General features: G+C 35.1%; 1 protein-coding gene across 5 annotated transcripts in view; it reads right to left on the bottom strand.

Annotated features, from left to right (window-relative positions):
- The window catches only part of Grm5 (glutamate metabotropic receptor 5), a 479,762-nt gene that overhangs the window by 264,257 nt on the left and 188,916 nt on the right, over positions 1 to 26,589 (bottom strand). For all 5 annotated transcript variants that reach the window (XM_074081467.1, XM_074081456.1, XM_074081481.1 and 2 more), the window contains one exon: positions 23,575 to 23,824. In XM_074081467.1, coding sequence (XP_073937568.1) covers positions 23,575 to 23,824 — 250 coding nt within the window. The remainder of the gene's footprint in view (positions 1 to 23,574; positions 23,825 to 26,589) is intronic.

Here is a 26,589-nt window from a genome sequence, read left to right as displayed (position 1 = left end):
AGAGGAGCAAATAAAATGGAAAATTAGGAAATAGTACCAGGAGCAGTGGCTCAAGCCTATAATTCTAGCTACCTGAGAGACTGAGATAAAGAGGATCATGGTTTGAGGCTAGCCAGGTATAAAGCAAGACCCTACCTCAAAAACAATGAATACAAAAAGGCTGGTGGAATGGCTCAAGTGATAGAGTGCCTGCCTAACAAGTATAAGTCCCTGAGTTCAACCCTCAATAGCTCCCCCTGCAAAAGGAAGAAAAAGTAAAGATCAAAGCAGAAATGAACAAACAAGAAGACAGATAATCAAAAGAGTAAAACTAATGAAACAAAATCTGCTTATTTGAGGACAAGGCATGGTGGCACATGCCTGTAATCACAGCTACTTGGAAAGTGGAGATCAGGAGGATCACAGTTTGAGGCCAGAATGGCAAAATGTTGGTGAGACCCAATCTCAACCAAAAAGTCAGGTGTGGTGGCATTTTACTGTAATCCCAGCTACGTGGGAGTCAAGGAAAACCTCACCACCTGAGCCCAGCCCCTGGCAAACACACAAGACTGAATCCAGAAAATAACTAAAAGACAAAAGGACTGGAGGTGTGACTCAAGTTGTATAGTACCTGCCTAGCAAGTGCAAGGCCCAAGTTCAAACCCCAATACTGCAAAAAAGAAAAAACAACAAGAGGCTTATTTGAGATCAATGAAACTGATCATCTCTACCCAAATTGACCAAGAAGAGAGAAAAGGAGTCTTTGCTACCATTTCCTGCATGAGGGCAGGAAATGTTTCTCTCTCTTTCTTTCCACCTTCCCAACCTTGTCTATAGTTTATCCTGTTATACTAAAATAAATCCTTGCTAAAAAAAAAGAGAAGACACAAAGTAGTAATATGAGTTACAAAAGTAGTGACATCATTATGCATTACGAATTATACCAATATTAAAATTATCCTACAGGGAACTATGTTTGATAATCATAATTTTGGCAACTTAGATAAGTGGAAATGTTACTTCACAACTCATTCAAGAAAAAATGGATAACTCAAGTAAGCTAATTGTTCTATCAAACAAAAATACCATTGGCTTAATGTTTCTTTTATTTCAAAAGCTGAGTATTAGTTTAACACTCAAAAATCAATCAACTTAATACTTTTAAATTAACATAGTAATAGAGTCAAATAAGGTGATTATTTAAATAGACACAATAGAAGCACTTGACAAAATATGCCATCTGTTCATGATTAAAACTAAACTAGGAATAGAAGGAATTTTAACCTGAAAAGAGCAGCTATAAGAAAGCTAGAAGTAATATTATACCTACAAGTGAAAGAAGTAATGCTTTCTCTCTAAGACCAGGAAGAAGAATGTCTGTTTCCAACACAGTGCTTCAAAATCATAGTAAAGTTTGTAGCCAATAAAATAAGACAAGAAAAATAAATGAAACTATGTGGATTAGAAATAAATTCTTTTTTGCTATACTGGGGTTTGAACGTAGGGTCTACCCCTTGAGCCACTCTAGCAGGCCTTTTTTGTGATGGGTTTTTTTTTTTAAATAGGGTCTTGTGAACTATTTTCCAGGGCTGGCTTCTAACTGTGATCCTCCTGATCTCTGTCTCCTGAGCAGCTAGGATTATAAGAGTAGCCACTGGTGCCTACCTAGCATGAAAGAGACCCCGGATTCAATCCTCAGTACCATAAAAATGAAGCTTTTTGGGGTAAAGGCTATGCTCACTTTAACATTTAAATATATGTAGTTATTTGTTAACTGTATCTAAATAAAGCTGGTAGCATAACATTACCAGGAAACATCCATGCATACATTATACAAAATTAAAAATATCAACAGCCTAAACAACCAAATTACCACTCTATTAAGAGGATATAATTTGACCTTGTAAACTTTTGTGGTTGTAGTTCACATAGTTTATTTGTCCTAAAATGTCTTCAAACTGATAGGGACGTTTGCAGTAGTAACATAAATGGGAATTTTAAAGTTTGATACATTTGCTTATTTCTGCCACTGACATATGAATGGTGTATAAAATGCCCTTTAATTAAAAAAAATTAAATAGACATAACTAAGCTTATTTTTTCCTCTTCCCCCCTTTCTTTTTCTGTAAGACTATTTTGTTGACTACAAATTTGTGACCTACATAATTTTCAGCTGTATTTGAGACAATCCCCGAACCCTGAACAATTATTTTCTAGTTTGCTGTCATCAGTTGATATCAATTCAAACTAATTTAACTTTAAACTAATTTCTAATTTCTCTAATTTTTAAAAATACCATCAGTTAATTAAAGATATTATCATTCACCAATTGGCCAATAAACGAAAAACACTGTAACTTGACTATATTGGGAAACAAACTGTAAACTCCTTGAATGGATAACAGCACTGAATTTTTTTATCAAGTTATTGCATGTCCTATGTTATACTTTGTGATAGGTCTGTTTTAAGTCCTTATGTGTTTTGTCTCCATTTCCAAAAATGCAACATTCATTGATAATTATCATTATGTGTGAGTAAAATGAGGTCCAAATAAGTAACTTACCAAGATTTCATGTCATAGTTCATGTAATAAGAATAGAAACTACCTTTGTTAGACTTTGAAGTATGTTTTTTAGCCAACATGCTACATGGCTTCCATCAGTCTGTTTCTTTCATTGTTGTTGCCATGGTAACTCACAAGTTAATAAGTACTTACTGTATAACTACTAAATATTGACCAAGTTATTTACTGACACTTCCCTTCCTTAAATTGAGCACAATCTCATTTCCCCTCTGGTCTGAAAAGTAAGATATTTTATGAAATATAAATATAACAAATAATAAAATAATCTACATCCATTATAGAAAAAAAGAAAAATGTGAAAATGAGCTAATAGAATGAAGGATCTGTGGCAGCCCCATCTCAATGATGCCTTAAAAGGCCAATGAAAACCCTAGATGTTTTGATCAGAAAATCACATTTGGTTTACCTGCTGGTATCATCACTGGCCTTATTTGGCAATAGCTTGTATCATGATCAGGAAAACAATCAGCCTCTTGTCTGTGTGTATGACTAACCCACATTTTGAAAGTATATACATAGGTTACTTTCTACTGATTCTGAAAATAAGGAAAGGCATTTTATTCAATCATCTTGGAAGAGTAGAATGATGAATATGTGTTTCAAATATGAATAAATCATGCTCTTTCTGGTAGTGAGATTTGACTTATAAATGCAGGGTTGCAGGAATATTTATGTAATATTCCCTGTGCTGTTAAATACTTAAAATAGGAATTATTGTTCTTCAAGGTTTAGAACAATATAATCATTCAGTAGGTACACAATAAGCATTATTAAACTGTATTATTCCATTTTCAGTTATTATAATGAAATACCTAAGGTTGGATAGCATCATAAAGAAAAGAGGATTATTTGGCTGACAGTTCTGGACCTTCAAGGGCATGGTGTCAGTTTCAGCCTGGCTCTGGTGAAGGCTTCATGAAAGATGGTATCACAATTGTGGGAAAGAAGTGAAGAAGTGAGAGAGAGCAGTCACAAGAAGAGACAGGAAGCCAGAGAGGGGGATGAGAACTTTTAATAGCAACTACCTCGCAACTACCTCTCTTGAGGACTAACGCCAGGTCCTATGAAATGTACCTTAATTCCTTCCAAAGGTAGCATCTAGATGACTTCAGTACCTTCCAATAGGCCCCTCTTAAGGGTCCCACCACCTCTCAACCCTGCCACATTAAAACTCAAGCTTCCAACACAATGAAAGCAAAGCTAAATAATAGCAAACCCTAAGTCATTCTACATCAAGTTCTCAAATTATCCCCTCAAAGTTGTTCTAATAAATCAGTCCATATAGACAACAAAGCCTGTCAATAAAAGTTTCCAATATGAACATGTAAATATATCCTATATAAATACAGAAAATATGTATTCCACATAAATATGAACATAAGATAAATATGAATATGACACCAAAGATAAATGTAGATTTTAGTTCTATACCAAAGGAAAAGAAATTAAAAGGTAGCCTTCATTATTTTGTAGAATCAAAATAACTTATATTTGGACCGGAACTCCAGTCATTGACTTAGTTGAGCTTATTAGTGGAGTTTATATAGTTAGCTCTACTAAATTTCAGTTTTGTAGCCTATGTTCAACTATTCCATCAGAAGAACTTTTTTCTCTCCTTTTAATCTTGTTGCAGTTATTGGCTGCATTAGTTTAAACTTCCAGCTCCGTGCGAAGGACAAATTTGTTAATTCATACAAACCACTGATGTGAATGCTTCCAAGGACAGAGAGGCAGGCTTAGGAGAATGGAAAATGCATGGATCTGAGAAGCTGAATCATTAGTTTTGAGTTTGGTGCTGTCATTTTGAGCTGGTGAACTTGGACAAATCTCATAACATTGTGAATCCTAGCTTTCTCCCCTCAAACAAAGATAATGTACCAAAATATGAAAACAGTCTGTCAACTAAAGATGATTATTTAAATTTGCAGATGTGCCCAGATTATGTAGGAGATAAGTGACTGAAAATATCTTCTGAATTGATACTCACATATAAACATTATTTAAGAAAAGAATTAATCTAAATTTACATTTACCTACCAATTCATGTTTTTATATCACACTAGATGAAATTGTACAGATTTTTGCAGTATGTTTTGTTAAATATAGTATCGCAATAGTCATTTTTGAAGGAGAAAAATGAAAGAAATTATGTAGTTATGGCAATTTCATGATTTGCTATTCATTACTGTTAAAAATGAAAATAAGATAACTTTCACTTAAATTATTCTAGGGAATCCAGGAGGATTCCTGTGGATCACATAGTTTCTTTTTTTAATGCCCCTCAAAGCAACTTAAAAAAAAAAGTCGATATAATCAGCAAAATTTATTTTCCTACTATTTATATCCTTACCACTCCACTCTCATGCTTTTTGAAAATAAGGTATGTGCTGGTCTATTGACTCTTTTGCAGAGAAGTATTAGAAAAAAGAAACTTAAGAGTATTAAAAATTGTGATTTGAACTTGTTTTTAACAGTTACTAACCATGCAATCTTAGGAAGTAGCCCAGCCTCTAGACATTAACTTGTCTATTCATAAATTAAGAAAATAAATTTTAATTTGCCAATTCATTATATAAATTAAAGAAAATAACATGTGCACAACATGTACAATGTGTGACCCACAACAAAAATTATCACCACCACATTCTATCCCCTCACCATCTTATTTTCCTCTCTGAAGCAGAATGAAGTATTTCTAGGGTGCACCCTTTGGAGGTATGAATTCTCAAATATATCCTCTAAATAGGAAATACAGTGAACGCTGTCAAATGAGAAAAGAAAGCATCAAAATTCTTCCCATCAATAGTCCTTTTCCTTGGGATACGAGGCAGTTTCGCACCATACTAAGAAGGCAAAATTGTCTGTATTCAGATATGTAAAGTCTCCTTTTAGAAAAATATACAAATGGATAAGACTGCCTGCAGAGACACATCACTGAAGTCAGGAAGTTTGTCAGCAAAGATAATGATCAGATGGCCTCAGCTGAGCTTTCCAAAGGTTTCTATACCAGTGTTAAAATAGCCATAAATAACAAGATAATTAAGCATGTGTCCTAAGCATCCATTTGAAAAGAGATGTTCTAAGTTTCTAAAAGTAAGTCATCAAAAAGAGGGAGGTAAAAGCATAGGATTTGGGCTTCTTTAATCTGCTGGATTCCTATTTCCTGTTGAAAAAGATATTTATAACTCTTTTCTTGAGGTTTTTTTTGTTTTTTGTATGTTTGTTTGTTTGTTTTTCATCTTTGGAAGCTTTCCTGCGGAGCCAAAAAGAAAGACAGGAATATGGCAGAATGAGAGAAGGGTACAGGTATAAAGTGTTTCCTGTCTGAGCAAGTGGCCCTTGAGTTCCAGGACCAACCCAGACAAGGACACTGGCGCTTCAATGCCACCATCCTCCATGATGTGAAGCCTTAGCTTTAGTTGTCTGTTCCTTCTCAAACACCACATTACTTCAGGTCCTCAGAAGCTCTTCCCTGAATTGTTACAGTGATATTCCAGGTGATCTTCCCAAGATCTCCTCTGGTTTTATTTTAGATCTCTGTCAACACTACTCTTGGAGTGAGCCTTCACATACAAAGCTTGTTCTTACATATCCCCTATTTCAAGTCCCCCATAACTTCACTGCCCTCTTGGTAAAATTAGGTTTGGAAAAAAATGACTTCAAGTTTTGAAACTTTGTTTCCAAATTTTTCTCAATTCACAGAGAATTAGAACACGCAAATGTCCTTGGTTATGCTATGGGTTATGGAGAGGAGTGAAGGTTGGTGAGTCACAAATGTTTTTAAAAGATAATGGACTTGAGCAGAGAAGACTTGACTTTCGGGGGAATGTGAAGGATAGAAGGAACAAGAATAATCAAGATAGTTAATGAGAAAATTCTAGGGCAAGAGGACAGCTCAGATATGACCCTAGAACAGCAGCAGAGAGAGAGATTGTGCATGAGATGATCATAGCATTTGCCACTTACCTTTCCTTTTCTCCACTGTGAACATATTTGTCCCTCCTGGACCAGACACAAAAGATAGGTCCACAAAAAGGATTTGGTAAACAATGAGTTGGGGAATAACAGATTCCTTAATTTGATACATAAATTTTATTTTATAACAACTTATGTCCAATGCTTTTCAGAGAAATGTGCCTTTTTTGATAACTTTTTCCTGAAAATTTCTGTGAAATATGTTGCTCCTTTTCATGATGTCAGAAAACGTATTTCCTCTCTTAGACTTGTTTGAGTCAGGTCATGTAAGTAACTGCATGAACTATGTTTTGTGAACAAGTACTAAGGGTACAGAGTGAAAATATAATGGTGAAAAAAAATCTATGCCTCAGAGAATTTATGTCTTCATTGGAAAGAGAATTAAATAAAAAGATAATTTTGGAACTGGATGACTCACACTTTGATAGGAGACTTATTGTGTCTTAGCCACTGTGCTAAGCATAGTTTAGCTTATGATCTCCTGAATATGATGGACATTATCCAGATAAAAATGCCAATTAATATTTCATAACAGATTAATCCAATGATTAAAACATAGCACAATTCAACAGAGGAGAAGTTATTTTTGTAAAGGGAAGACTTCACCGAGGCAGTGACACATTGATACTGGATGCTTGAGCAGGAATTAGTTGAACTAAAATCTTCAAGAAGAGCATTCAGACTGAAAGAATAGCATATGCAAACACTCTGAGGCAGAGAAAAGCTAGGCATATTTTAAGAACTCAAACAAATTCAGCTCAGATGTTACTTAGTGAGAAAGTGGCAGCAGACAAAGAAGAAACAGAATTACCTTCTTAGCAATATTGACTTTTACAGCTTGTGAATGTTGAATACCTTCCTGGTTTCTTTCTCTCTCTCTCTCTCTCTCTCTCTCTGTTTCTCTCTCTCTCCTCCCTTTCCAATGTCCAGAAACTTAATACAAATGTGGCTCACTGGTATTTTCGCCTATTTAGGTATACAGAAAGCTCTTTCTTGAAATTCATTTCCTTCGGGTCTGGAAAATTTTCCTAAAATATGATTTACTAATTTATTTCATTCATTTTCTCTCTTCTTTCTAAGCAATTTTTATTCAAATGTTGGAGAATCCTAAAGCAGTTATCTAATTTTCTTATATTTTTTCTTCTGAATATCATTCCTTTGTGTTTTTGTTATACACTTGCATATTTCCTGAAATATTACTACATGTGTCTTTTTTATAAAACATTTCATTTGTTATTAAATATACTTTCATTTCAAAACTTTTTCCTGCTGTACTCCTTTGTGGTTTATTTTCTTCTGTTTTCAAGGATGCAATATCATCTATATTTTTGAAGATATTGCTGTTAGTTTTTTATTTGAGGTTTTTATCTGCCTGAAGTTTCTATGACCTCTAGGTTCTGTGTTTTGTCTTCAATGTCAGAGAATTTCTCAGATGTCTCCTGATGTATAATGGTCCCTTCATATTCAATGGCGGGGCAATAGCCACACAAACAAAAACTGGAGACTGTATCCTAATTAGGACCCATGTATTGTGATTCACATCAAGAAGTCCTAATTGAGCTGATCACTACAGCCGCCATGATGCTGACAGGTTTTGTGTCTCAGGAAGAAGGTTGTTTCACTCTCCTGAGGAGAAAGAAAGATCTCACTGCCTGCATTCTAGTATCCCAAATGGAGAAGCCAACTGGGACAATCAATATTTGGTTTGTAACTATTGCTTACTTGCCCATTTTAGTATAGTGATCTGGCCATGGGAGCTCTACTTTAATGTTCCTCTAAAGAAAGGAGTATTCTTGTGTTTTGTCTGAATAAATAGAAACTTTACAGTCAAATAATGTATAATGTTTAAACAAACTTCCAACTATCCTCATTTGTTGTAGTCTACCATCATTCCAGCTTGTACAGATAGCTGCCAGCACAAATTTGTGAGTTTCTGGTGGGTTCTGCACTGCAGTTGCTTTTGTTGGGTATTCAGCTTCCTTTCAAAGTCAGTTACTACTTGCCCATTTTAAAATTAATATTGCTATTCTCTCTTCTTCCAATCTCTTTGTCTTTCTGTGAATTAAAGGACAAATTCCTTTATTCAAATTGAATACATCCAAGAAAAATGCAGTTAAATACAAATGTTCCATCTGTCTTCATTATTGAAGATTTTTCTCATTGGCTCTTAAGGGCTTCACAAAAATTTCGGGAGAGAAAAGGGCTGAGAATATTAGTATCTTGGATGAACAGATCATGAACTACAGAGACAGATTACATGCAAAAATCTTTGAATTACTGTAAGAATCCCTTTCCTCCCTACCAGCCCATACACAAGAACTGCAGTTCATTCTGAAAGCTCTTTGTGTATGTTTCTCTGTATATTGGGTGGGCGCGTATGAATTTTTATATACGATAATGAACACTCTTAGCTACTGCCATCTTTCATGATAATTGTATTTGTATTGCAATACATGTTTATTTTCAGAGTTACATATACTGCTTACATAGTCTTAGGTATAAATCTAAACATGTTTCAATCTGAGCAGTATAACACAGGTAAATTAATACTTATAAGTTCACATAAAAATGGCAACTTGTGTTCAAGAAAACAGTCAGGAACTAAGTTCCCCACACAATTCTTAGAACATTATTCTAGTATGTTTAGTTTCTTTCTAATGTTCTCATGTGCAACTTTTAAGTTTTGTGACTTCTTTTGGTTATTCATGTTACCTCCAGAGTTATATCAGAGTTGATTCAGTTAACAGGATAAAGATCAACTCAGGTATATCTTGAATCCTTTGTATAAGGTTTGTTCTTAGTTGATGCTGAGTTTCTTCTTCCTTGATTCATGTCACTTCTATCAGTTAACAATGAGCTAAACACCATGCAGATGAGTTTAAAAGATTTTGCTATTGTGTCCAAGTTATCAGTTACCTTTAGGTTTTTTTTCCTCCAGAGGCATGACATCTGCAGTAGCCCAATCCATTCAAAGAAAGTAGATGAGTCTTACTTGTCTGTTTACCACTCTTTCAACTTAATTATATTAAAAGACATGAGCTTTATTTAAAGTCAGCAAATCAACATTTTCTATGACTTTTTTCAAGATGAGAGAGTAGATATCATTTGACATACAGCTGTAGACCGCTACATAATACTTTATCAATATATGTAAATGAAATCGACATTATAAATCACAAATGGGGCATAGTGAATACTCTACATTTGAAAAATCTTTGTACTTTAAATATGCATAAGTCATGTAAAGTATGAAAGAAGAGAGACAAAGTGGACTCAAATGATTACAGCTTTGGGAATTAAAATGAATCCAGGCAAATACTAGTGCTAACCATAAAAACGATCATCACTGTATTTTTCTGAAGGAAACTTGAAAGAAATTAAGATGGTTTGAGTTTTAGTGCAAATGACAGTACATGTTTTCTTTCACATTTTCCAGGATTCTTATTTTATCTCATGTGTTAACACACTGCAGCAACACATTAACCAAATTCAACATTTCAAGTTAGAAACAAATCCATTGTACTTTTGGACATTTACTGTGTTATAATGTAAGAAGAAGTAATTATTCTTATGTAAAAGAAAAGGGTGAGTTTCACTACAGGTAAGTTTTCAAACTCATTTCTCTTTCTGAAATAATATCCTCACTTAAAGGTATATAATGATAAGAGGAAGACTGGCATAGAGCTTTACAAAAATTATTACAGTTACAATATCCTCTAGGGCCACCAGAGCACTGGAAATTTGATTTCCTATTTTGCCAATTTTATAGCAAAATGAATTACCATAAATTAACATCACTTAATATCAGAAAGAGTATTTTAGCTCCAAATTTTTCTCAAAAAAAGGTTTCTTCACTATACTTATCAAAATTCAGAATTTAATAGTTGGTTCTTATATTATTTTATCTAGTCATTTTTGCTATAATATTTTCAGTGTAAAGTGCATGCAATATAGTAACCAAATTGATACTTGCTGATGGAATAAATGAATAATTTTTAAAATAAGGTTAGTCAGCAATTATAAACACACTAACTCACAGGTATGTATAAATAATTATATATATAAATTTCTTATATGTATTTCTTATCTATTCATTTTTTTTCTTTTTTTTCACCTTAGATTTTTGAAAATTTCACTAAAGCCTTCCAGGCACCTCTGGATATGCATTTGGGAGCCACTCATGTAATGTGTGTTTGGTGTCTGATGTCCGTTTCCAGCCATCTGGATGTACTGTCACTGGTCACCATCAGGCATTGACTGGATAAGGAGGATTAATGGCATAATACCCATAAAAGCATTTTGTAATCTTTAAAGCTCTAACTAAACATGAGGTATTAGTACTGTTGTGGTTATGATTTTGCTTCAGAATTCACACAAGCAAATTCTAAACTAAACTAAACAATAAACGCATGAAAACAAAAGCCTGGTTTCCATGGACATCGTGAGATGAATGTAGACTTTTAGAAGTGAAATTTCCCCAAAGAGTGTTAACCACTGACTTGTTCCATTGTTTGGCCATATCATTCAGCTTGCTATAGAAACTGCAAATTTTAAAAATGGAAGTGTCAGGATAGCAATCTCTTGAGATCAGTGTTAAATGTAAATACATCTTAATAGCTTTTTGGTATACAATATTAGTCTACTGTAGAAGGAAAAAGGCTTATTTGCAATAGATTTTTTAAAATAACATTCTCTTCTCAGGCTGAATAAATGATTTGTACAAATATCAAATGTCTTTTTTTTTAAATGAAGACATCTGACCACTAAAAATACAGAAACTCCCAAGAAACTTGAAATTCAACATGTCTGTAAATAATTTAATCAACAAGTTAGTGACAGTGTCATTGGCCTCTTCTTAATGCTGTTACCTGTTCCCAGCACACATCCTGGGTCACCTCCTGGGCCATGCTCCGCCCGGAGCACCTCACATCCTGTAGTTCTCACACTTGTCCTCATGTGTGTTCATATTACACAGAGCTCTCCAGAACTTTTACTCTTACCTTTCTCCATATATATTCCGCCTTTCTTCATATGCAAGGCTTTGTTGTGAGCAAAACAAGGAGTCAGATGGTCAAGTGTTTGGATGAGATTATAGAGGGGAGCATGGGGGAGCCAGTGTGGCTGTTCTGAGGTCACAAACTACTTAACTTGACTGCCAGTGTGACACCTCTTTCTTCTCCCACACCTCTCTCACTGATCTCAGATTACATGCTTTCCTAAGTGGAAAACTTCACAAAATCCTATTTGCCAAAATATGGGTTAAGGGTTCCTGACACATCATTAAACCTACAACTCTACTCTAGGAATCAAAAGATTTATTTGTAATTGATTTACTTTTGAATAGCACTCTCAGGATAGGTAAGTGATTTGTACAAATAATAAATAACTCTTTTTCTTTCTTTGCTGTTGTTGGAGAAATGATTAGGCATTTGTTTTGTACGAGGTATTTTTCCCGGGACCCAGGATAGTGAAGTAAATTAAATAGGACAACAAAATCTTTGCTGTCAGAGATCATACTACTAGCACAGACTAGAGAGAAATAAACCAAATGAATGAGAAACTATGTAAAACATTAAGGTATAATAAGTACTGCTGACAAACATAAGATGAGTAGAGGATGGGGCTTCTGTGGGGAAGGATATGTTATATACTTAAATAAGGAAGTCAGGGAAGTTTACTGAGAAGCAGATGTGTGAGTAAAAATATTTCATATGAGGGATCCAATGATAAGCATATCAGGGAAATGGTTAATTCAGGCAAAGGAAACAGTAAGTTTCCCTGAGGTGGAAATAATACTAAACTATTGTGGCTGGAGTAGAATGGATGACGGGAGAAGCAGTAAGACATGAGCAGGGAAAGAAGAAAGGGTGTGTGTGTGTGGGGGAGACTATGGGAGTAAAACTGTGGATTTCACTGTAAATGAAATCACAAGTCATTTCAATGGATTTTGAGACAGGACAGAGGATAAACTTTTGTGTTTCAGTTACTTGTCTTGGACTAAACTCTAAATACAACTTGTAATACTTGAGGCCAGACATGGTGGCTCACACCTGTAATCACAGCTACTCAAAAGCTGGAGATTGGAAAGATCACATTTTGAGATTCACCTCCATAAGCCTAGCCCTAGCTCAAAGTCCTGAGTTCAGCCCTAGAATGGCCGAAATAAATAAACGAATGAATAAATAAATGAAAATAAAGTATTACTTGAAATAGAACAAATTGGAACCAACAAATAACATAGCCTCCAAATTTCACATCTAATCTTAAAATTGAGCATATGTGGACATGTGAGTGTGTGTATTTCTTCGTGTATTTGGAAATGAAGACATGAGGACCTGGGATTACTGACAATAAGAAACCTGCACAATTTTCATAAAGCAGTCTGTCCTTACAGAAAGATATTATTATATATTTTCATTAGAACATTTAATCATTAGAATTTCAGCTTTCCAAACATTAACGTTCCCTAGAAACCTAATTTATATATTTAAAAAACTTTAATTTTTTTGTGTGTGTGTGTGGTACTAGGGCTTCAACTCAGGGCCTCCACTTTGAGCCACTCCACCAGCCCTTTTTTGTGTTGGTTTTCTTTTGAGATAGGGTCTCAGGAACTATTTTCCCAGGCTGGTTTCAAACCACAATCCTCCTTCTCTCTGTCTCCTGAGTAGCTAGGGTTACAGGTGCCTAGCTAAAAAATGATTACAATTTTTGTAGACCAATATCATTTAAGAAAAAAAACAAAATTGTGAAAAATATTAACTAAGGTGGTATGTCTTACCAGTATTAAATATAGTACAAATGCAATAAGAACACTATCATACTATAAAAGACAAATTAAATAATGGTGCCAAAGACAGAATATAACATTATATGCTAGTATACAGAAAGTGCCACGTTTAAGAATGTAGCAGTGAATGTATGAGCATTGCTGTATTTCAGTGGGAACGCATCAGGCAGGAACATCAACACTTAATGAAGATCATGCTGGACCTGCTCCTGCTTCTGTTTTTAATTTTTAATTAAATATGGTTGGATTAAATAAGTACAAGAGAAAAAAAAAGCTCCTGATTTTCAGAGAAACTTTGCTGATCAAGAAAGGACATCTGGAAACTATAAAATAAAAAATCCATGATCCATGTTTGATTATTTATGTGAAAACAATGGCAAAGCTTAACAGAGTTTAAAATCAAGTGTATCTTGGGGAAGGATGTGCATGCTGATAGTTCTCAAAGGCCAAGAAGAAATATGAGGAAGAGAGCACATGAACACGTTCATTTTGGTTACATGGCAGAGGGGAAAGAGACAAAGGGAGAAAGGGTAAGAAGAAAGGAAAAACCCATAAGAAGTAATGGAGAAGTCAGAAAAAATGTGTTTGTGGAATGTGTTCTTACATCAATACATGTTAAAAAAAGATAAATGGGCTCATAGAAAAGCCTCACAAAAGACAAATGAATTTGAAACTTTGATTCAGAAAATGTTCCTTTTGACTTTCTGTTATTTCAATGCACTATCTGTAAAAGCATTAAAATAAATAAGAAACCAAAAACAATGAAATTGAGTCATTATGAGTAGTCTTGAAAAATAAAAGATTTGCATTTGCTTCTTCATAACACAGTAGAAGACTTGAAGATTTAGTGATCTGAACTAATGATGAGCCATCTCCAGAAACCTTTCACCTCCTTAATTAGCAAGTCTAATACAAGATCAGAGTGCCAAAGATACTAACCATGCTTTATTTCTCTTTGAAAGGTGTAAGAGACATCCAGATTAATAAACTATCATCTGCACTTTCAATGAGCTCATATTCTAGTGAGGAAGAGAAAGAAAAAACCAGGGACTTTCAGAGGTCTGTGTCAGCTCTGCCAGAGTTCAGAGGGCCTTCAAAACAGTAGGAGATGCCTCCCATGAGAAACCTGCATTCATAGGTAAAAGACATGGTGGTCATTTCAGGGAGACAGTGGTGCTAAGGCTAGTATGTGTGAGAAATTCTAAGAGTTCTGATATAGAAAAGGTGATGCTTGCTAGTGTTGGGAGAGTGTAGAAGTAATCAATTCTCATCCTCAGCTTGTGTGCGAATTTGCTAGTTGGTTATGATTTGCATTTGTCCTGAGTGGACCCATGTCTTATTGGTTGAATGTTTGAAACTGCACCTCTGAATGTAGTGGGAAATTATGGACAGGTGTGAGCCATATATTGTAGGGCAGTATATGCTAAATTATAGACTATGACATTGAAGGGGAGTCAACTAAGATTATTTTGTGGGAGGATGACATAATTAAATTTGTTTTTAGAAAAAAAATAAACCTCAGGAAAATAGGGAAGATGAATAGAGGGGAAAACAATGGAAACAGTTTTAAACCATGTCATCAGTCCAATTTAGCAAATAGGCGGAATGAAAAATAACTTGATTAGAAGACGAATATCTACAGTCAAATAGAACATTCCTTATTATTATATTTAACACATTCTTTTATTTTAGATAAAATTAAATCACTCAGGACTGAATAAGGAGGTACTTCTAATGCATTGTCTATTCCAATTGCTTTGAACATTATGTTCCAGGATAATGAAGTAAAAAAAAACCTCCTTTAGTTTTCTCTTTTCAGAGGGTGTAGGAGGGTGAATTTGCTGCAAATATTGTGCACACATGTATGTAAATGGAAAAACGAGACCTGATGAAACTATTCCAGGAATGAGGAGAGGAGGGATAAAGAAGAATAATGGAGGGAGTGAATTCATCTATGATATATTGTAAGAACTTGTGTAAATGTCACAATGTATCCCCAGTACAACAATAAAAAATCTAGAAAGAACTTCCTTTGTTCTAGGTCATCTGTCTACTGACAAAAAAAGCACTAAATCCTGTACTCCTAACTCAAACAAAATACCTAGGACTCATCCTGTGACCCACTGGGAGCTCTTAAATCTCAAGGAGAATTGAAAAAAAGGGGGGAGGGTTGAATGTATGTGTAAACTACAGCTACTTTTGAAAGCATAAGCTTTAATACCGTGTGTTCACAGAGAAAACTTGCTGAGGAATCAGCAAACATTTTATATAGAGCCAGAAAATATTTTAAGCTACATATGATAGGTGTTTTCTGTTACAATTACTCAATACTGCCATTATAGATCCAAAACACCAGAGACATTAGACAAATGAGCGTAATGCTGTTCCAACGTAACTTCATCACATCTTTTGCAAATTACACCAAAATGCATCATCAGTCTTCTAGAAAACAATGGAAAAGCAAATGACTTTGATTGACCTAGTTTTCCTAGAGAATAATATTCTGTGCTTGTCTTTTCTTATCTATGGGTGTTTGCTCACAAATTTAAAGTTAAGCCTTTTTATTTACTGAAACCTAAAATTTTATGTCAGCGATATCTTGCAAAACTAGTAGCATGGTTCAAATACTCCATCCAATCATTAACTTTTTTGGGGCGGTGGGGAAGAGGTAGAGAAAATTAGATTGCTGCAGGTTTTATTTTTATTTTGTTTTATTTTTAAAATGAGAAAAATCTCTTTTTAGGATCACTGTTAATTACTACATTTTCCTTTGTTAAGAATTCTCTACTTTAGCAATAGAGAAAAATATATTAATATCTTATACTATCAGGATCACAAATTGTTGAATTAAGGTTATCAAAAATCCATAAATGCTTTACCATAAAGGGTACAGGGTCCCAGTGTCATCTCTGTTAGTTACTGCCTGTGTGATCTTGAGCAGGTTGGCTGTCTTTCTGTGCCTCAGTTTCCTCAGCTACAAAATGTGGTTAATAATATCTTCAAAATAGGATTGTTATGAAAAGTCAGTAAATATATAAGCACACCTGCCCATACCAGTGCTTGTTAAACAAAGAGCACTCTACAAACAGTCATTGTTAACATTCAGTTTTCAAAACAAAAAAAACCTGAACCATTTTAGAAGTACAATCAGTGGCAAAGCCACCACAACTCTTTGAGACACAGATGATCTCAAAGCACAAGCTCTAGTGCAGGAAGAGGCTCCAATGCCATGGCTGGTTTCATCCTATACAGAAATCCCTCTCTGTTCAATAGCATCAAGGCCCTCTGTTCTCCTTTCTGATATTTCTGGATTTCAGACCCATAGCACCTTCCCCAGTGATCAATATCATTTAAGTTTCAGTTGAACATCACTGGTCTTGGTGAGAATTGATGAAGTAAATAATGTCTCTGAGCTTTCAATTTTCCATACATAAAGTCAAGCTCATATTGGTAACATCAGTAGGGACTTTTGGGAAACATAAGAAATACCTCACTCTTCAAATTTCAACAGGGGTGTTTGAGAGGGATTTCTATTCTCCCAAAAGGAAAAATACGAAAGCTTCTATCTATCACACCCTCTTTCTCTCCTGGGAACAGAGCTGCCTATCTGATGAGACAAAAAAAGAGGTTAGCTATGAATAACCTGATATTTTTTTAATGGATTAATCTGTTTCCTAAACCTCAGATTTTTTTTCTCCTGTTGTTCTGAAAGGTATCTAACACACACAACTCCAAAATTGTCACAGCCTCCCGGGGACTGTGACTTAGGATCAGTATTAGGAAGAAGTCCATTTAGTCAAAGACGTGATCTGTGATTAGTTAGTATGCTTTAAGCTCCATGACTCATTCCTGTTGATTTTTGAGAACTGGACTGTTGTTTAATCAACCTTTAAAGCCCTAACAGTGAGAATTCATTACAGTAGGTAATAGCATATGTACAAATGTTAAATCAGCTGTTATTTTAAGAATATTTTTTATTATACTGTCATCAAATCTTCCTCTCCTCAATGTTTATAACAGATGGAGTAATGTCTTTTATAAAGGTAATATGGCAAACCACTTGCTAGCAGTGTCATTCTGATTTATCAATTTCCACTGATAACTTCATATACAATATATAATTTCATATACATATAGATGTTATTTCTACTACAATTGTGACATTCATCTTTTATCTTATTTCTTCTACATGTGATTTAAGTGCCACCATTCCTACATTTTCAGTATAAAATCTATTATCTGCCCCCTTTTATTAATTCACTTCTCTATACTACATAGATCCCCAAATTAAGCTATAAAATAAATAAATAAACCTCCCTAACTTGCTTTGAATGCAATATGCAAATCCTGTGAGACTCAAAAGAAGAGAGCTAAAAAACCTAAAGTTTGACATTGTTTAAAATACCATAAACAGAGTCAAAAACATTTTAACATTTGTCAGTAAATTACTTCCCTTAACTTATAATGTGCTTTTATAATTCAACCATGGAAAATAAACAGAAAGAACTGGACTAAGTGAATGAATAGGGAATAGGTAGGTTGCAGGAAATAGAGATGTGTATCACCTATTGACACAGGAAAAGATGTACAATGTCACTGATAAAACTAAAAATTAAAACATGAGTATTTTTCCAATTACAAGATTAGCAAATAGAAATTTAATAAAGCTCAATGATGATGAAAACATAGAAATATAAGAGCTTTTCACTGATGCAGCTTTGTTCACCATTTAAATTGTTTTCATTATCATAATTACACATTTCGAAAGAAACAAAACACTATGTTAAAACACCTTTCTCGTAAATGTGGAATTTATATACAAAGGAATTTTATTCAGCTACAAAGAAGAATGAAATTTTGTCATTTGCAGGTAAATGGACGGAACTGGAGAACATCATCTTAAGTGAAGTTAGCCAGGTTCAGAAAGCCAAAGGCCAGATGTTCTCTCTCACATGTGAAATACAGACCTAACACAAATACAGAAACATCATGAAAAACAGGTCACGCTAAGGGGAGGTCACATACAAGAGAGGAGGGTAAAAGAAGGAAGTTAGGAAAGTGAATATGGTTGATGTACTTTCTATACAAGAATGAAAACAGAATTTTTAAATCTGTTGAACTCACTAGAAAAAGGTAGAAAGAAGAAAAATAGAGGAGATGAACCAATTCAGATTATAATATGTATACATGTAAATGTCACAAGGAAACTCCCTGTGTAGCTGTCTTAAGCAAACAAAATGTCATTTTTTTTTCTTTTACTGTCAGAGAACAGGAGGATAGAACAGGTCCTTTGGGGGGGATGGTACCAGTGGGAGGGGGAAGGAGGCAGGGAAAGGGTGTAGGAGGGTGAATACAGTGTAAATAATTTGTACAAATGTATGTAAATGGAAAACTGAGACCTGTTGAAACTATTCCAGGAATGGGAGTAGGAGAGAAAAAAGAGAATGATAGAGGGAGTGAATTCAAGTATGACATATTTGATATATTATAAGAACATTGGTAAGTGCCACAATGTACCCCCACATTTTATTGTTGTGTATGCCACAACAATAAAAAATTAAAGAAATGAAAAGTAAGATCTTCAATGAAAAAAATTAGCTTTCTCTTAACATCATTTTTTCTACTACAAGGTGCGTCTGTTAGGCTGCTCTACAAACTTCTTTTAGCAATGCTGTCTTGATTCTTTTCACTCAGACCATAAGTTTCAGCATGGTCTGAGGCATATATGACTAACCACTGGCTGCTTGAAGACAGCATTACGTGATTACCTCGCTCTTCCCAATTCACATGTAAATCGGAGAAATAAAATCTACTCAAAGTGGGACATAGTTTGACTGACTTTATTTGCATTTCAAATTTATCACAAACATCTCAATAATTTTTAAGGCTTTTAATAGGGGTCCTTAATTTTTTCAAAAGATAACCCGAAATAACAAAGCAAAACTCAGGCAAAATTAAACTGAGTTTATCCAAGTGTTGAAACATTTTTGTAGCTGGAAGAGTCCTGCCTTTGTGATAATTAGAATGGTAAGTGTGGTGTGTAATCCTATCCAGTTGTTTAAAATCTTGGAGACTTATTTCTTTTCTGCTATATATGAGGGATATTTATTACCAATCTCAAAGGCATCTAATCTTGACATATTCAGTGTTGTTTAGAGTTCAAATGAGATTATCTCACTCTTCTTTGTCCACCCTTCTTGAAACTCAATGGAATAACATTTCTTCTATCCTGCAATGTAATGACACCAACTGGTCCAGCAAAAGGCTGGTATATTTGCTTGCAAATGCATGTAATTTGCAATGGATATTCTGGAGTTGGTGTAGAGAAAAAGAGTTATATCTATATCCTGACAATAACTACTACCATGGTTTTACTAGGACAATTGCTTACAATTTCATAAGCAAAGATATTTGTTGAAATCTTATCCTTTCTGTTTTGAAAAATATAGAGGTGAAGTAACCTCCTACTAAGAAATGATATTTATAATTCCCACATACTTTTAAAGTTTAAGAACACCTCTCTTTATGACCTGGCAACATTCACCATACTGAAGAACAGACATGAAGTTGTAGCTAATAAAATTATCTTTAAATAGTTAATTTGATAAAAATCCGTTCGTATTTCCAGTTTGTTTCTGATTTATAAATTGTAAATACTTTATCTCCAGTACTACTTTTACAGATCTAGAAGTATGACAGTGTTTTCATTCTAGAAAACAAGCCACTTTAAAAATGTCATTATTGTTCAGAATATTGATTTCATCTTTCTGTAAGGGCCAAAGTCTGTATCAAGGCCATGCTAGGGACCTGAACAGGACATTTTTATTGGTAGTGAGACAACTGACTTCCTAGAGCTCAAATGGAAGACCCAGTGGCTGGGTCTACATCACTCTAACATTCCATCCATGTACAGCACAAATGTTGAGAGACATTGATGGATGAGGTTGTCTCAGCAGCAGAGTTGTCTCATTTCTTCCAAACACTTTAACTGACCTATTAAATGTGGCTGACCCAAGGCAGTTGGAGAGATTTGTAAGTAACTATAGTTGTTAAATGTGGGAACCTCCAGTACATTCTGAAGATAGTATCTTTTCATATAGTTTTGACTTCTAGATCCTAAGAGTCATTCATCCAAGTTCGAATTAGGGAAAAGAAGGAACAAAAAGAGAGAATACAAGCAAAGAAAATCATCAAAGAGGAGTTACGAGATGAACTGATAGGAATTTTTAGGAAGAAACAGTGATACTAAATGCTAAATTAAAATTATCTAGGATTTTTTAATAGACCCAGGATCTATGTAGAACCAGGAATTTGGTATCACAGTATAACTTCTCCCATGTTCCTAGTCTGTAGAAGTCAGGTTGGTAAGAGAAAAGCACTAGGTTATGACTCATGGTAACTTGTTTCTTGTGTGACTTTGAGCACATCTTCCAAGAGCTGGAGGTATCAGTGTCTTGGTATAAAAGAGGACTATCCTGAATGTTTTCTTACAACTATTGATATTTGCCTTTCTATTACTTAGAAACTATTATTATATTTATTGAGGTGGAGTCTTTTTCTATAAATATTATTATATTTATTGAGGTGGAGATTATGATAGTACTCAACATGCAGATTTTTCTCAGATGTAGTTTTTCATAGAACTTATTACTGTCAATCTGTAAGCTCCACAAAATTAACAATTTTGCCTTTTCAATCACTGATGTATCCCAAGCCCTTTAATGCATAATAGACATTCAATACTTGTCAAATGAATAATTAAATGAGATAATGCCTGTAATGTCCTAACATGTTATTGGCACAAAACACTTGATAAATGGACCTGCTTGATAAATGATTTTGATAAGTAGCTTTAACACACACACACACACACACACACACACACACACACACACACACGGTGCCATCTCACTAAAACAGTTGGAGGAAGTAGGAATGTTCTTGAGAGAACCTGAAGGGGACTGAGGACCACATTATCATTTCCAAATATTTGAAAGAGCATTACATGTTACTGTCAAGGAAATAAAACTGTGAGTGAAAAAATGGAAATTACAGGGAAATTTTTGTTCTTTTTCTTGTGGTGCTGGAGTTCAAACACTTTCTGCATTCTTGAAAAATACTCCACAATTGAGCTAACATCCTTAGTCCTAGGGAAATATTTTCCTGTTCAGAACAGGAAGGATATTTCCTATAAAAATTTACTCAAAGATGAGATAGTGTTCAAGTAAATATGAATTATTATATAACCAATCAATAATGGGATTGACAAATCTAACTATAGGTTATAAATCTACTTTCTATATATTAAGTGACTTGGAAAGAACTTTCTGTATTTAGCATAGTCAGAATAAATTCAAAAATATACAAAATATTGAATTTTGACTTTGTGGTATAGCTGGCAATAAAATGCTAAATAGAAAATGGCAAATATAATAAATACTAATCTGTTTCTGGTGAATAATTTCTAATTTCTTGCTATCTAGTGCTGGCAATAGCAACAGATAGAAACTGCAGAATCCTTTAGTCCCCGCTCAGAAAAAATGTAGTACTGTTAATGCCAGCTCCTTTACTGATGCTTTTACACCAGTGGTAGCACTGCCCTTTGGAATATAAGAATATTGTCAGTGGGTCTATTCTTGGGTTGTATAAAACTACGTGCTGCAGCACTTCTGCCAGCAAGGATGATTTTAGATAAAATATACACATCAATGAAAAAGTAACTCCACTCAATATCATTTTTATGAAGGATATGTAGTGTCATACCAAAATATCTCCATCAATTGACTGCCATCAGATCAGACAAAAAAGAATTAGGTACATAAAGTGACTGACAGAAAATATTTCTAATGAGAAGCTAAGTCTGACCACAGAAAGTCAAGGAAGCATTTGGAAACAAAGGGAAGTATGTCTTTAACAAGCCATCAAAAGTTAATAGTAAGTGTCATGGTTTTCTACTGCAGACAGAATATTGAGAAGGCAATAGTTTCTAAGGCTTTTGCCACTCATTAAATTCACTGCTTACTGAGGAAAGATATGCAATACAGAATAACTTTTTAAAGGTATAGAATGGACGAAGCTTATATGCCTCTGATAAATCCTAATGCTATTCTTTCCAGAATAAACTTCAGTCATGCATTCGAAACTATGGCAGTCACTTACTGATTATATGGTTAATCTGTTGTATCTATTTCACTGAGCCATGGCTGCTCAGATATTTGGCCAAACATTATTCTGTTTGTATCTGTGAAGATGTTTTTGGATGACAATATTTGAATTGCAGATTGAGTAAAGCAATGCTCTCCCTACTGAGAATGGCTTCATTCAATCACCTAAAGACCTCAACAGAAAAAAGGCTGAGTGAGAGGGAACCCTTTTTCCCTTAGTACATGAGATAGGTCCTGGTCTTTCCTACCCTTCAGATTTGTAATGAAACTGGCTCTTCTTGGGCCTTGGGCCTAGTGGCTTTCAGAATGGACCCTAACATAACTCTCATGTTTCTTAGTCTTGTGCTTAGATTGCAACAGCACAAAGACTCTCCTGGTTTCTAGCTAGACAAAGGCAGACCTTGTGAATTCATGCCTCCTTAATCATCTTATAATAAATCACATACATATATGTACATATTGTGTATAGATATTTTTGTGCACTAACTTTTGGTTGTCTCTCTGCAAACTTGACCGAAAAACTGATTCAGCAATATCAGAAGGGAATAAGGTCAGTTGTGGCAATTAAGTGACATACCCAGATCAATAAAGCCAATCCTTTTAGAAGTTAATGCTTTAGAAACTTGTCTAGTAACAATGTAGGTAGGCAAAGTAATAACACTTTGGAAATATAATAAATATATTAACACAATAGAGTTATCTTTCAAAAATTAGTTCTGAAGGTAATCCCTCTTTTAAAACACCAAATTCTATAATTCTATATATTATAAACCAAACGTACATAGGCATTCCCAAAATCAATTTCAATTTCAATTTGATATTTCTCAACATAACTACTAAAACATTTAAGACTCTATCTCATTTCCATATAAACATTTTTGACAATTTACAAACTTATTGTCTTCCCATGTTGTTCTTGTTATCATTTTTAGTAAGTATGTATCAGACCTACTTATTTTCCATAATTTATATTTATGCTCTGCTTCCACTACGTAGATTAAAATTCTACAGCATCTGTCTGCATGCACAAATGATGCTCTAGAATGCTGCCAAATTCCTGGCATTAACTGTTGATCGTCACTTACCTGCCGAGAAGCAGAAATTCTCCTGCCAGACCCAGGCGTCTCATAGCCATCAGCAGACCTCTCACTGTCATGCCCTCACAGAAGCAGGCCACCACCCGGGCCTTGGGCAAGTGACTTGTGAGTTTTTTCAGCAGCTTGTCAAAGCTTTGCTCTCCTGCATTGCTGTAGATTTTGTAAGAGTGGGCGATGCAAATTCCTTCCTTGGCAGACATGTCTTTGAAAGCTTCCATACCACTTTCTCCATAGTTGCCTGTGTGAAAACATAGATAAACACAGGGAGAATAAATGAGAGAACTGAGCTTGCTAGGTACAATTATAATGCAAAAGTGTCAGGAGCATGAAGGTCAGTTGATGGTATTGAACTTGGAACTTGAAAACCTGAATATATGTACTGGTCTTTTATATTTCTATTGCAACAGAGAGAATAATATGAAAAATGTAAGCTGTTGAGCTCCTCCTTTTTGATTCAAAAAAGTTCAGACTATGTTTTTATTTTTACCATGTGTCCATGGCTTTTATTTTATTTATTTATTTATTTATTTATTTTGGTACTGGGGTTTGAACTAAGGGCCTACACCTTGAGCCACTCCTCCAGCCCTTTTTTGTGATAGGTGTTTTTGAGATAGGGTCTTACAAACTATTTGCCTGAGCTGGCTTTGAACCATGATCCTCCTAATCTCTGCCTCCTGAGTAGCTAGGATTACAGGTGTGAGCCACTGGTGCCTGGCTATATTTTGTCATTTTTAACTGATAGATTGAAAACATACAAATTATACATATATATTAATAAGGTAATATATATACATACAATCCACACTGTAATATTTAAATCAAGTTAAACATATCCATCTTCTTAGATTTTATCATTTCTTTCTGGTGAAAGCTTTCAAAATCCTTCTAGCTTTTTGGAATATATAGTTCATAATGTTCTCTGTAGTGGCCCTACCAGTGCAATGGTGCTTCAGAATGCCTTGCTCCTATCTAACTGCAACCTATACCCACTAATAAACCTTACCCCTTCTCTCTCTATTCTCTATTATCCCCAGCATCTGGTAGCCACTTTTTTATTTTCAACTTCTATAAGATGAACTTGTTACACTCCACATATGAGTGAGGTCATGTGGTACTTGTTCTCACGTGACTCACTTGTTTCCTGAAACAATCTCCAGTTCCATCCATGTTGCACAATGACAGGATTGTACTCTTTCATATGCCTCAATAGCAACCCGTGGTGCACATGTACCTTCTTTACTTATCCATTCATCGTTTGATGAACACTTAAGCTGTTTCCATTTATTGACAATTATAAATAGTACTAAAATGAATATAAGTGAGTAGATGTCTCTTCACCATGCTAATCTGACTTCTTTCTAAAATAGTCTAAGATGATGGAAGATATTTACCAGTTGTTTTCTCTGTTCTAACTTCCTTCCTATTACTTCTCATATTATAATTTCACTCCATTGCTATGGTTTGGATATGGTTTATTCCCCAAAAGTGCATGTGATAGAAGCTTTGTCTCCAGTGTGGCAATGTTGAGATGGTGGGAACTTTAAGTGGCAGGATACAGTGGAAGGTGGTTAAGTCATGGGAGCTCCATTCTTGTAAATTGATAAATGCTGCCTTGTGATAATGGGTAAGGTCTGGTGGGACTGGATTTTTTTCCCATTGCTGTTATAAAAGGAGCAAGTCCAACTCCTAACTAGTCTCTTGTTTCCTTGTTCAGACATATGCCCTTTCTACATGCATTGATTCCCTTTTGATTCTTCCACTGTGTTATAATACAGCCAGAAACCAGCACCATATACCTCTTTTCTTTAAACATTATTCAGCATCAAGTATTCTGTTATTACAACACAAAATAGACTAAGACACCCACTGATTTTTTGTGTTTAAAGACACAGTATAGAGAAGAGGCGGGGCAAGATGGTAGATCAGAAGTAACCATTGACTCCATGAATGAGAAGATTCAGGTAACACAGAAAAGACTATATTCTGAAGAGAGAGAGAGAGAGAAAATTGGGAATGGCAAAAGAGGTAGCAGGATAGGGTGGCAGAAAAGCAAAGAAAACAAAGAAAAGTAGCCAACAGTTCCAAACCTAAACCCATCTGGGAATTTGGAAGATAATGAGGGCTCCAGTGGAGAAGGCAAATCTCAGAAGGTGATAGCTTGAGGGAAAGCCTATTTGAAACTGAGAAACTCTGGGGGCCTAAAAACAAAGGACACTCTGCCATAGAGTTTGGGCAGAAGATGGCCACAACAGATAGTTGAGGAGAGGGAGAGGATTTGACATGGTTCTACAGATCAAATACAAGCAGTGGGGAATTCCAGTGGCAGCCTAGACCCCAATGGTTTGAAGCCCTATCCTTCCCACCTGGAGCAAGTCTTATCATCTGAGGTTCAGGTGGAAACAAGGCACAGAGTATCTGGCTGGCTTAGTATTCAGTCTCCAGGTCCTGCCTTCTAGTTACACATGTTGACTGCTAAGTGGATCAGAGCCCTGCACCTCGACCCTCTGAATCATATCCCCTCCCCTTCACACACACAGGAACTGAATTGTTCAGAAGGGCCTGAAAGCACTGAGACTTGTTGCAGGAGCTGCATCCTGGTGTGTGTTTGCTAACAATTAGGAATGAGGGCTCAGAGTCCAGACCCTCTGAATTGCAAAACTTCCACAGCTTTCCCCTCTCCATAGAGAGGTGAACTGCTTGACTGGTTTGTGAGCACTGAGACCAGCAGGAAGATTGACTATGTCCCTCAGTTTTCCCCCATCCAGTGCAGACCTCAGTGGTCTGTTTGCTCCCCCTCCCACTCTGATGTATCTGGGGGTCACCCTGAGTCTTAGGCATGTGCTGGCCCTGGGGACACAGGCCAGGTAACAAAGGATTCAGCATTTCAAGCTCTAAGCAAAACAAAACAACCCAAACTCCACATTAATAGGTGTAAAGAAATAATAAAGATTAGGGCAGCATTTAATGAAATAGAGACTTAAAAAATAATACAATGAATAAATG

Source organism: Castor canadensis, chromosome 1 (assembly GCF_047511655.1).
Source record: "Castor canadensis chromosome 1, mCasCan1.hap1v2, whole genome shotgun sequence".
NCBI classification, from domain to species: domain Eukaryota; kingdom Metazoa; phylum Chordata; class Mammalia; order Rodentia; family Castoridae; genus Castor; species Castor canadensis.
This window is presented reverse-complemented; position numbering and strand designations above follow the sequence as displayed.